Consider the following 13,194-nt stretch of genomic DNA (forward strand, 5'->3'; position numbering starts at 1 on the left):
TGCCAGTGTACTTACATCCAGACCAGCGTTTCTGAACCTATATCTGGAGTCTTGTTAACTCATGAGAGAACATCTAAAGCAGGGATGTCCAAAGACAATAAAGTCCAAATATTATCAGGAAAAATAATGTCAGTTTGGTAGCATAAAGTTGAAAAATGAAAGGAAGGAAATTCCCTTGCTCACAAGCCCCCAAATAGCTGTCCTTGGCTGTGCCTTCCGGGCCGAAGTTTAATTCAGTTCACAGCAAAAAATCAGCCGAGAGACAGCTTCCAGTATGTCTGGGGTTTGAGACGCGACATGCTCCAGCGATAAGTCAACTCACAGCGACAGTAGACACTAGTAGCTTTGGTCTTGTGGAGCGAGCCATCTGCCAGGCTTTGAAGCTAAATTTAGCATCCAAATACCCTTTTTTTTCTCCATTTCTACTCAATGTTTGTTCCGCTTGTGACTTCCATCAGCTGCATTTCCCAGGGTCAAACAGGAAGCTGAAAGAGTTCCCCGAACTCATTAACTTTGACAGCCCTACATTGTGATAAAGGTCATAATATTATGAGAATAAAGTCCATAAGGTCATAATGTTACCAAAATATATTTTTAAAGAGAAAATTGAAAATATTTTTTGGGGAAAAAACACAAAATAGGCTTTTTCACCTCTATCGTGAAGCTGACATGCAGTTTTTTCTTGGCCCCCCTCCATGTCGCGGCCAGGTAACGTGCCATCCCCCAACATTCCTTTGAAGCGGGTGTTGGTCTACACGGCCTGCTTTAGCCGCATGGCCACCATCAAGGACATCCATATCTACTTGTCTCAGAGGCTTCGCATCAAGGAGGAAACCATTCGGCTATGGTTGTATAACAGTGAGGTGGGTGTCACCATTGCTCTCTTTGGCTTTGATCACTGCTCTTGCCGTAAACATTGTCATGGTTAGTGTAAACATCTATTCTTAGCCAGCTCTGTTTGGGTATGGAACAGTCATCATTTCATTGGCATCACTGAAATTTTTATTTAGCATCAAAGAAGTTTGAAGTTGCATTATTATTTCCGTTGCATTATTGGGCCACATTCCCAAAATGTCTAAATTCCTAATTTCTAATCAATTTCCCCTCACTGTCTTTCTGCAGAACTACCTGACGCTCCTTGACGATGAAGATCATACGCTGGAAAGTTTGAAGATCCAGGATGAGCAGCAGCTAGTGATTGAAAGTAAGAAGTCTAAGTCGGACCGATACCCTTTCTGACCTTTTAAGTCAATCTTTCATATTGACTTCTAGTCGCTTAGAGTCGAGTGGGCTTATTTTCTTGCTGTGGATATACTCACAATGTAAAAAAAAAAAAAAAAAAAGGGTAATTCTTGCTGACTACGCTCCCAACTCCCTTGACATCATCAATTGTTTTTGTGGACTTCTCCCTCATCTTTCTGCCACTCATCCTTAGCCCACCAGATGGAATCTTGCATGAAGCTTATAGTGACCAATAGTGATCCCTTTCTCATCTCACCAATTCATGCTCTTGTAGTTCATTCCAGTCTTGTGTAGGTCTACAATCTTGTGGTCTATTCAAGTCTTGGGCAGGTCTGCACTGTCCATTCCTGTCTTGGTGCAGGGGTACAATGTTTAGCTGAGGTCTTTGGTCTTGCCCATTGTGGTGGAGTGTGACTGGAAGAGTGTTTATGTATCCATATATTGGTTTAGATGATGAGTACTTTGTCATTTGTGTGGTTTTATGGACACATTGGTGCTCAGTGGGGGTGGCAGTCCTTACTGGTTGGTAGGGGATCACTTGCATATTTCACTAAAGCGAACGCTAATGAATTTATAACTATGTTTTATTCAGTTTTCAGGCTTCTCTTGGTTCCCAGGGCACATGCAAACCAGCAGGTGCGGTGCGGTTCACTTGAGCTCAAATGTGTTCACATCGGTCTTAAAACGACAGCAAAGAGCTTGAAGGAAGCACAAATACGTTAGAGAAAAAGCACACTGATCAGGTCACATTCAGGCTGGTCAACATGCTATTTTGTCCTTCCTTCACGGGTGTGTCTGTAACTCCAATGTCTAATGTCTGACATTGATGAACACTTTGTTGTCCTCCACAGTCAGGAACAAAGACATGAGCTGGCCTGAGGAGATGTCTTTCATTACCAACAGCAGTAAGATGGAAAGACATAAAGGTAAGCAAACACAAGTCAACAATCTCACATACTTGACTCCTCACAATGATTTCATGTCTTCAGCTCCCTTTAACTGCCAGTGCATACACACTGATTCCTCGCCTTTCATAGATCAGACGAAAGCTGAATCAGTTTTTCCCTCAAGAACTTTTCACTTTTAAAATGTAGATTTAAGTGTAGTTCGTGCACAACTGGAGGGAACAAATGAGGATTTGATTAAGTGTACATGTTGATTTATCCTCACCAAATATCATGACATTACTACTAGGACACCACTACAATCAGGAGAACCAGAGTATAAGCAGGAGGAGCCACCTGGAGTGGCCTAGCAAGGTGCACTGTATTTGGGCACACCCTTTGGGCACCCGGAGTGACACCAGGAATGTCTCAAACCTACTATGCTCACCCGCATAGTATGGGTAATCTCATCGCATTGGAGCATTTTTGTTTAAATTATCGGTTATGGGAGTTATTTTTAATGTTATATCACGGTTCTTGGTATGACATCATAATTCTGTCATATCGCCATGATAATTATTGGATACACCTATAATGTAAATAAATTTACGTCGTCCCAGGCACCCAAAAATCCATTTAATAGAGAGTAATTATAGTTTTTTTTATAATCCACTTTGCCTAATGAATGTTTGGTGTTGGGTGTGTGACCCGAGACGGCACTGCTGGGAATATCATACGTCCACATCTTTATTAATAGCAAAATATTTAATCTACCAATGTTTACTATTGTTATGAACAATATAGCACAGAGACAAGGTGAGATGTTGGCAGCATTTTTTTATTGAAAGTGGATCATAAAACCTGGGCTTGTGGTGGAAAGCCAAGGTTTGACTGTATTGGATATGGATGGCAGTGCTTTACAGTATAATATGAATACAGTAAATTTATATGGATGCACTTGTCTTTCAAATCTTTCTTCCCACCAGTACCCACAGAGAAAGGAGCCACTGGCCTCAGTAACCTGGGCAACACCTGCTTCATGAATTCTAGTATTCAGTGTGTGAGCAACACCAGGCCTCTCACGGACTACTTCATCTCGGGGAGACATCTCTATGAGCTCAACAGGTGACTTTATGTTATTTCATGCCATTTAGTGGTGGAACGCTACGCTACTGTCACATTTGGGTATGTACCAGATTTTTCACACAATACTTGATGAAGAGTAAAAAAAACATATGTGTCACTGGACATATGTTAAACATAATCCCAAGCTGTGTCACAAGCTCAGCGCAATGAATTACGACGGCCACTAGGTATCACCAAAAACCAACCACCACTCCACTTCAACTTCTAAGCAGCACATGTTGCGTTCTATATAATATATCTTTTGTTATGCAATAGTAGGACCAACCAAACTACCGTGTGGGGAAATGGAACTGACAGTTCCGTACAGTAAAATCTGATTAGGAACGCATGTGACGTTACACCCCAAATGGCATCATTGTTGAAATCATGAAGATGCGCCTGTAGTCGTACTGACTTATTTGTCCAACAGATCCAACCCCATCGGCATGCGAGGTCACATGGCGAAGTGCTACGGTGATCTGGTGATGGAGCTGTGGAGCGGGACACAGAAGAACGTGGCTCCTCTCAAACTCAGGGTGAACCTACTGTAACTAATTTCCATCTCCACAATAGCATCTCGTCTTCTGTCATTTTACTTTGGATGACCTTTTTTGCGAGCAAATGGTCTTTCGCTTCATAACACCCAGCACACAAGGAACAGATGATGTGTTCAGGAACCATGGTGACTTGTGTCCGCATTGTTCGGCACCTTATGAAAACTTGCATTGTCCATTGTTTCCTTTGCAGTGGACAATAGCGAAGTATGCTCCTCGATTCAACGGCTTCCAGCAGCAGGATTCCCAGGAGCTGCTGGCATTTTTACTTGACGGCCTCCACGAAGATCTAAACAGAGTCCACGAGAAGCCGTACGTGGAACTCAAAGACAGCGATGGGCGGCCCGACTGGGAGGTGGCCTCTGAGGTCAGAAACATTGTCATGACATTTGAATAGTTTGGCTGCCACATACCTGATCAAATCCCACCACAAGCCAGGATTAAATACAGATTGTATCCCCTACCAATCAGAAAACATTCCGACCCCTGTAGTTTGATCATGTGACGACCACAAATGAGTCCTGCTAATTTCAACTCACTATGTAGACAAGACCAAAGAGCCTTGTACATGAAGATCATGGTGGTGTTTGCATCAGCTGGACCAAAGAGACAAACCATTGTCTTCAAGGTGTGTGTGTTCTCCTCAACTCTCAGGCGTGGGAGAATCACCTGCGCAGGAACCGTTCTATCGTGGTGGATCTTTTCCACGGTCAGCTCAAGTCCCAAGTCAAGTGCAAGACCTGCGGCCACATCAGCTCACGATTTGACCCGTTCAACTTCTTGTCCCTGCCCCTGCCGATGGATAGCTCCATGCACCTGGAGATAACGGGTAAGCGTATTGCAGTACTTGCATTGAAGCTGTGTTGGAGATTGACCGATGGCTTTGCCGTGGTTTTTCAGTCATTAAACTGGACGGTTCCACTCCTGTACGCTACGGCTTGAGGTTGAACATGGACGAGAAGTACACAGGACTCAAGAAGCTGCTGAGCGAACTGTGCAATCTGAAGCCTGAACAGATTCTTCTGGCTGAGGTTCATGGTGCCAACATTAAGGTAGTGTGAGAGTCTAATTCTTCCTTTGGTATGTACCGTGTCAATATAGCCCTACAATATAATATTCTGCGTGCCTTGAAAGGCTGGGATTGAATGAGTTAAGATGTGGATTAAGGCTATGTGAGGACCAGGTCCAGGACCAGAAGCATCATCTGATGTCTACAATGTTCTCCTCTCAGAATTTCCCTCAGGATCACCAAAAGGTCCGTCTGACTGTGAGCACCTTCTTGTGTGCCTTTGAGATCCCAGTGCCAGGCTCGCCAACATCACTCAGCAACCCTAAACTGGCAGGTGAGCCCGACCAATAGGAACCTCTGGTTAGAATCTGTCTCATATGTTGTTATGTTTTTTTACTTATCATTAGAATTCAATACTGTGGCCAATGGCTCGGCTAGTGGTCACGTAGACTTGGAGCCCAGTTTGACGTGCAGTGAGGGAGCAGTCAATGTGGTCAGCAATCCAGAACCTGCATTGGTCAATGGATTCACTAACGGACACAACCCAGCAGTGCATGAAAGTCCTGTCACTGGTTACATCATTGCCATGCACAGAAAGATGGTGAGAACCACACTGCAAGTCACACGTTTATTCATGACTGTTCCTTGCCAGTATTTCTACATGGCCCTCCGCATACGCCATCATCAAGGCTCTTTCTTTCCCAGATGCGGACGGAGCTTTACTTCTTATCCTCCCAGAAGAACCGTCCCAGTTTGTTTGGCATGCCACTTATTGTTCCCTGCACGGTCCACACAACCAAGAAAAACCTCTACGATGCTGTGTGGATGCAAGTGTCCCGACTGGTCAGCCCCCTGCCCCCGCAAGATTCGAGCAACCATGCCCAGGACTGGTAAGCTTCTTCTCTGCTGGAAAAATGTCACAACTAGGCCTGTCATGATCACGGATTAACGGTTAACGATGAACGTAAGAAACAAACAAAAAAAACGGGAAGATAATTATGACGCCCTGGATGAATTAACATGTACATGTATGCGTATGTGTTTCATTAGCTCATCTCTCTGTTTGTATCTGGAATGAACGGAGAGATTGGAAGCTCATCTCCTCTCATTCAGTGTTTTTTTCTGTGCACTCTATTAAAAACTTTTTTACATTCCAAAAAATGGCACAAACATGACATGAATTAGAGAAGTGAACATTTAACATCATTTTATCTGCAGTAGACACCCTTATACCCAAAAAACTACCAAAACAGCAATTTGTTCACCAAACAACATAGTGCTGCTGTCAAATGTAATGTAAAATATATTTATTATTATTTTTTTTAATCAATTTATCCAGCAGCACCAACCCACACATGCTGTTGCCCTAAAAATGGTGCCCGCAGCCCACAATGGATTGCACAATCACAAACTTGTACATGATCAAAGATGTCGGCATAAACAAACCCCATTTTGAATGCCGTTTTGAATGCTAACCAAGCGGCGAACGCAAACCAAGGCAAAATTTTGGATGTTAACCGAGTTACCGCAATAGCTTATGCTCGAGAGTGTTTGTAAGCCAACATTGTCAGAAGGACTTGGTGATTGAGGATGATGGTTTTCCTCTTTTCCCTGCAGTGATGACAGCCTTGGCTACCAGTACCCTTTCACTTTACGGGTCGTGGATAAAGACGGTACCTCATGTGCCTTGTGCCCTTGGTATAGGTAAGAACATGGAGTATTTCACATATACACAACAGGGGAGTATCGCTACGCACGCTATGCTTTTCATTTCACAGTTTCATTGTGCGTGCAGCGGGTAAACAAAGTACAAAACAATACAAAACTCTTGTATAGAGTGATGTTTTTACATACACAGTGATTGTTGTACGGCACTGGACCAGGTGGAAGAGTCCCAGTATGACTACATGTACATCTCCAGTACACAATTGGAAATAGAAAGCTTAAAAGGATGATTGGTATTTATTGAGTCTTTGTGTATTTGCTTTTCTTCAGGTTCTGTAGAGGCTGCACGGTCGCATGTACAGAAGATAGAGCCTCCATAGGGAATGCTTACATTTCTGTGGACTGGGATCCCACCGCCCTGCACCTACGCTACCAGACCTCGCAGGAGAGAGTGAGACACACCTTTTGGTCTAGTGCAGGGTTGGGCAAAGTTTTTTGACTCGCGGGCTGCATTCAGTTAACAAAATTATCCAGGGGCCAAGACTCAGTATTTGATACATGCAAACTGTTTTATGTTTATAATTCTAACAGTCCACCTGGAATTATTTATCCGTAAAAAAATCAAAATAAAAGCACAATTTGCCATCTGTGTAAACAAAGTTACATGGATTACTACTTCTTCCTGAATCACAAGCACAGGCATTACAGTTAAAGTTATCCACTTTCTTACCAATCAATACACGTGGTGATAAATGCCTTTCAAAGATGATCACAAAAACCAATCAGCATGCGGCGGCAAACCCTACATGTGCACAGTGTCTGTAGGGTTGCCAACACCCGTATTGAGCCGACACGTATTGCCACGAGAATCTACTCTGTAAAAACTCAACGGTGGAGATAATGTGATGCTATACGTATGTATGATTTATAATAGGTAGAAATTGACATGACATTGAAATGCCGAGCGGCTCTTCCTGCAGATAGTGGTGGAACACTGCAGCGTGGAGCTGTCCCGCCGGAGCCAGGCTGAGCCCATCAGTCTGGAAAGCTGTCTGAAGGCCTTCACCAGTGAGGAAGAGCTGGGGGAAGATGAGCTGTATTATTGCTCCAAGTGCAAGACCCATCGACTGGCCACAAAGAAGCTGGACCTCTGGAGGCTTCCACCAATACTGGTCAGTGGTGCTTCTATTCCTGGATCTTTTCTCCACTTGGCTCCACAAGTACACTATTTGGACCATTTATTATTCTGGCGTCACAACAAGGAATTGAAATGAAAGTGCAGACTTTCAGCTTGAATTGAGGCTTGGTAAAGGGAACCTGTCTCTCTCTTGTTAATTAAGTTCAAAAATGGTTGGAACCCAAAAATGTTCCTGAATGTTATGTTTTCCACTTCAGATTGTCCACCTGAAGCGCTTCCACTTTGTCAATGGCCGTTGGATCAAATCACAAAAGATTGTTAAGTTCCCAAGGGAGGAGTTTGACCCCAGCACGTTCTTGGTTCCCAGAGACTTTGACCAGAGCTTCCTTCACTCACACTGTAAGTACTTGCTGAAGGGAGAGAACATGGACTCTCTCACTCCTCATCTGTTCTACACGCTACCATCTTAGCACTCTCATCAACTTTCATAATACAGTAATCAGAAGTAGGGCCACTTCTTTAGAAATGAAATATTTTTGTCACATGGCATTGAAAACCTATTTATAAGCCCTCTAGACATAACATAACACCCCTATAGTCACCTTTATACTCCTATCACCCAATACAGTCGAGAAAATAAGACATTTAAGTTTACCTTGTAGGGGAGCAGAATGGGTGGTGGACAGGAAGCGGCATTTGGCCACATCACTACTATTAGGAGAAATAGGGTATAGAGCAGGAGGAGCAAGGTGCACTATACATTCATTCATTCATTTTCTACCGCTTTTTCCTCACGAGGGTCGCGGGGGGTGCTGGAGCCTATCCCAGCTGTCTTCGGGCGTAAGGCGGGATACACCCTGGACTGGTCGCCAGCCAATCACAGGGCACATATAGACAAACAACCATTCACACTCACATTCATACCTATGGACAATTTGGGGTCGCCAATTAACCTAGCATGTTTTTGGAATGTGGGAGGAAACCGAGTACCCGGAGAAAACCCACGCATGCACGGGGAGAACATGCAAACTCCACACAGAGATGCCCGAGGGTGGGATTGAACCCTAGTCTCCTAGCTGCGCGCTAACCCCTAGACCACCGTGCCGCCCGTGCACTATACAGACCTGATCAAAATCTTAAGACCAATTGAAAAGTATCTACAATTGACCTTTTGAACATCTTAATGATGTTTAAGTATAGCTATAATATGCAAAAGCAAGAAGAGGAGACAAAGGGGTGTTAGCATACTAATGTTAGCATGTTAGTATTGTTGGCATGTTAAAATTAGTATATAAGCATTTTTTGTTATTTTCATGGGTAAACACATTCATAAACACTTATCACGCTAAGCTAACGCTATCATGCTAAGTGTTAGCATGCTAATGTTAGCAGACTCATTTTTTGCCATGTTCATGGGTAGACACATACTGTATATCAACGCCACTATTGTGCTAGATATTACTATTCTACGTTTCAACATTTGAACTACAGTGGGTTGCAAAAGTATTCATAGCATTCATATTCATGAGCAACACTCGACTTCTCGGCACAGAACAAAGGAATAGTGTGTTTCTCCTGTTTACATGAAGGGAAATAACACAAACATGACAATCCATCACTGTTTTTGTTCATAAGTACCCTTGACTATAGATAGATTGCATAAGTCTGTATTTAATTGTTGCAAAAGTATTCATACCATTGCACTAAAGTTCTAAAAATCTATCTAAAAAAATATATTGCTAGTTCAGAAAGCTTCAGAACGAAATCAGTGATACATTGTCATGTTTGTGCTATTTCCTCTCATGTAAAAAAGAGAAACACACCTTTCCTTTGTTTTGTGCCAAGAAATCGAGTATTGCTCATGGGTATGAATACTTTTGCAACCCACTGTATTCAGTACTATACTATTCAATTCTGCTTCCTCTCATCTTCCATACTATTCCTGCAGTCATTCTACATTTCAAGATTGAACCATTTCTACAGCATTTCCGTTCAGCTTGAGCTCATCTTCAAATTCAACAGCATTTCTGTCAATTGAGGCATTCACATACAATTTCGAATAGTGACCATTTAGAGACGTTCTTCCTGTTGTTTCCCAACAGCTTCTCCTGCCTTGAGCAGAGGGTCCCCATCTTCCCTGAGCAGGAACAGCAGCCCCTCAAGCAGCCCCAAAACTAGCAGCGCAAGCCACAAGCATGTGCCTCAGCAGAGCAACAGGCACGGCCTCTCGGATAGCAATGAGTGCCTGCAGGAAGCTGCTGAGGCTGAGCCACAGGACCACAGACTACAGGACGAGGCTTCCAGAAGTGCACCTACAAAGGAGGATCCGGAAGAGCCGTTTGTAGCATCCGATTCCACAAGACACACTGATGTGATCAGGATAAATGGCATAACCACAGACTGCAGCACAGACAGCCCTTTGATAACCTGCAAAGAAAGCAAGTGTTTGGACTCCATCTACAACCTCTATGCAATATCGGTAAGTACTCTTCATCGTTCACTTTCAAGGGAATGTGGGGTACCGTGTCTCTAAAACCAGTCAACGATTCCTTTCCATATGCACTTCATTTTTTTCTCTTAAATAGTGCTGCTTCATTTTTCCGTTTTCCATTGTTGCTTGGTTGTAATGTGCAAAGTGTTCTTTGATGTTTCTTGCACTGTTTTGTCTTTTCTTCTGAAATGTCTTCTGCCTCCACAGTGCCATTCAGGAATTATGGGTGGAGGCCACTATGTAACCTATGCCAAAAACCCCAATGGGAAATGGTACTGTTACAATGATAGCAGCTGTAAGGTACGTGCCACACTGATAGTAACGTCAATCACTCTGCATAATCAAGCCATTATATACAGTATACAGTCATATAGAAATGTATAGGCTTTACACAAAAGGAAAAGAGGGTCTTGTGAGTGTCACAAGGAGGAAAGAACAGGCCCCCAAGAATACATGAAGAAGATACTAAGTGAATGCCTCAGACAAGAGAAGCTCGGTAAGGATAGGCATACATGGAGGAGCACAAGCAGGTGACAGGAATAGTGTAGCGCAATGTCTTTACCAAATATGGCCCGAGGTTACCACAATCAGTGGCAGACACCGCCCGTTGTGGAGAACATCCAGTTGGTATGGTGTTGTGGAATATTGAGAAGAACATCTGCAGTTTGAAAGAGATGGGGCTCCACTTGTTTATTGAGCCACAGTTAAATAGGGCCCTAAACGATAACAATGACGTGGATTACCAAACAGCCTGGCTAGTGGTGATAACTAGTGATAACAGCAGTAGTGATAGATGTATCATAACCATAGCAACGTCCGCAAGACTGAACACTGAAGGAGGAGCTGTAGTGATGGGGGTGCGGGGGGCAGTCATTCCCCAGCTGGGTGGATGGCTCCAGCAGATGCCTGGAACAACATCTGACCTCTCCATCCAGAAGAGCAGCACCAGAACTACCAGCTGAGAATCACTGGATGGAATAAGGTGTCAATCAGAATGTTGTGCTCGGAGGGAGCTCATTGAGTCACATACTGTATACAGTAGAGTATGTGGAAAATACTGTATGGTATGTGGAAAACACAGTGTAGTGTGTTAAAAATACAGTAGAGTATGTAAAAAGACAGTGTAGTATGCGGGGAAATACAGTAGCGTATGTGGAAAGATGGTGTAGTATGTGGAAAATACAGTAAAGTATGCGGCAAGATGGTGTAGTATGTGGAAAATACAGTGGATTATGCGGAAAGACGTGTAGTATGTGGAAAATACAGTGGAGTATGCGGAAAGACGTGTAGTATGTGGACGCAAGACGGCGTAGTATGTGGGGGAAAGACGGTGTAGTATGTGGCGGAAAGATGCCGTAGTATGTGAAATACAGTGGAGTATGCGGAAAGACGTGTAGTATGTGTAAAGATGGTGTAGTATGTGGACGAAAGACAGTGTAGTATGCGGCGGAAAGACGGTGTAGTATGTGGAAAGACAGTGTAGTATGTGGAAAGACAGTGTAGTATGTGGGGGAAAGACGGTGTAGTATGTGGAAAGACAGTGTAGTATGTGGAAAGACAGTGTAGTATGTGGGGGAAAGACGGTGTAGTATGTGGAGGAAAGACGGTGTAGTATGTGGCGGAAAGACGACGTAGTATGTGGAGGAAAGACGGTGTAGTATGCGGGGGAAAGACGGTGTAGTATGTGGAGGAAAGACGGTGTAGTATGTGGAGGAAAGACGGCGTAGTATGTGGAGGAAAGACAGTGTAGTATGTGGCGGGAAGACGGTGTAGTATGTGGCGGAAAGACGGTGTAGTATGCGGAGGAAAGACGGTGTAGTATGCGGAGGAAAGACGGTGTAGTATGTGCAGGAAAGACGGTGTAGTATGTGGAGGAAAGACGGTGTAGTATGTGCAGGAAAGACGGTGTAGTATGTGGAGGAAAGACGGTGTAGTATGTGCAGGAAAGACGGTGTAGTATGTGCAGGAAAGACGGTGTAGTATGTGGTGCGTGGAGGAACAACAAAGGGTAACAATGTGGTCAGGACAGCAAACATGGTTTGAAACGGCCATCTTGTTTCTTTTCCAGGAAGTGCATTCTGCAGAGATCGACACGGACTCAGCCTATATCCTCTTCTATGAGCAACAGGAAGTCAATTATTCCCACTTCCTGCCAAGGACTGACGGCAAGAAGATGGCCGACACCAGTAGCATGGATGAAGACTTTGAGTCGGACTACAAGAAATACTGTGTACTGCAATGATGCAGTACATCATCAAAGAGCTTGTACCCTTCCTCTCCACGAGTAGCGATCCTTATCTTGAGGGATTCCACCTGACTGGAAGGATGCACAGCAAACTTTAGAGACTGTAACGCCTGAGTGACAGCACTGGACTGATAGAGCACTTTGCCTAGCCCCCCCCCAGCCCCGTGTACATTTCCTACCCTAACTTATGGAAACCTTCTTTCAGGCGCTGCCTGAGTAGCCAAGTGTGAATTTCATCTCAAGCTGAGACCACAAAGGGAGAACAGAAAACAGATTCCAAGGGAGCCTGGCAGGTAAATGACCTTATTTTACTGCTGAGTCATCAAGGAAGCGCTACTCTATCCACACTAGATCTACTACATCTACACACCTGACACTAGATTCTCACTATTTTAACACATAGCAACAGGACTTTATCAAAGCAAACACCTCCCTCACTCACGGCGCGACAAAAATAACACATAATGTGGAGGTGTGGAAATAAATGCCCACATACACAACATTACTATTTTATACGTTTATAACCCACAGCGCTTGCTGGGTAGCCTCCTGTTGGAGAGGCGTGTGCATGGGTGTCCTAGCATGCCTTGCGGGTTGAAAGTGAGGCCACATAGGCGTGTGCTGCAGTTCTAGTACACGGTGAGTTGCTTTTGCTGAGTGAGGTCGGCGTTTGTGGTCGGTTATGGAGATGGTGAACACACACTGATGGCAGATCTTTCCAAAAAATTCAACAATACATAATGTCCTCAAGATGCAGGGATCCACTGTACTGATATACACCCTAAATAGGAAGGAGAAATACACAGGAATACTGTACACTTTACTAGATCACTCTCGATAG

The 13,194-nt window shown here is 43.9% G+C and overlaps 1 protein-coding gene across 2 annotated transcripts in view; it reads left to right on the forward strand.

Annotated features, from left to right (window-relative positions):
- usp32 (ubiquitin specific peptidase 32) overlaps positions 1 to 13,194 on the forward strand; it is a 29,414-nt gene that overhangs the window by 15,050 nt on the left and 1,170 nt on the right. For both annotated transcript variants that reach the window (XM_058079865.1, XM_058079866.1), the window contains 18 exons: positions 709 to 863; positions 1,123 to 1,204; positions 2,094 to 2,168; positions 3,113 to 3,251; positions 3,682 to 3,787; positions 3,999 to 4,172; positions 4,460 to 4,634; positions 4,706 to 4,857; positions 5,037 to 5,148; positions 5,222 to 5,415; positions 5,520 to 5,704; positions 6,432 to 6,518; positions 6,810 to 6,930; positions 7,460 to 7,651; positions 7,875 to 8,016; positions 9,720 to 10,096; positions 10,316 to 10,408; positions 12,177 to 13,194. The exon at positions 12,177 to 13,194 is cut by the window's right edge and continues 1,170 nt beyond it. In XM_058079865.1, coding sequence (XP_057935848.1) covers positions 709 to 863; positions 1,123 to 1,204; positions 2,094 to 2,168; positions 3,113 to 3,251; positions 3,682 to 3,787; positions 3,999 to 4,172; positions 4,460 to 4,634; positions 4,706 to 4,857; positions 5,037 to 5,148; positions 5,222 to 5,415; positions 5,520 to 5,704; positions 6,432 to 6,518; positions 6,810 to 6,930; positions 7,460 to 7,651; positions 7,875 to 8,016; positions 9,720 to 10,096; positions 10,316 to 10,408; positions 12,177 to 12,350 — 2,735 coding nt within the window. In that variant the 3' untranslated portion in view covers positions 12,351 to 13,194. The remainder of the gene's footprint in view (positions 1 to 708; positions 864 to 1,122; positions 1,205 to 2,093; positions 2,169 to 3,112; positions 3,252 to 3,681; positions 3,788 to 3,998; positions 4,173 to 4,459; positions 4,635 to 4,705; positions 4,858 to 5,036; positions 5,149 to 5,221; positions 5,416 to 5,519; positions 5,705 to 6,431; positions 6,519 to 6,809; positions 6,931 to 7,459; positions 7,652 to 7,874; positions 8,017 to 9,719; positions 10,097 to 10,315; positions 10,409 to 12,176) is intronic.

The sequence above is a fragment of the Doryrhamphus excisus genome, chromosome 8 (assembly GCF_030265055.1).
Source record: "Doryrhamphus excisus isolate RoL2022-K1 chromosome 8, RoL_Dexc_1.0, whole genome shotgun sequence".
Taxonomy (NCBI): Eukaryota; Metazoa; Chordata; class Actinopteri; order Syngnathiformes; family Syngnathidae; genus Doryrhamphus; species Doryrhamphus excisus.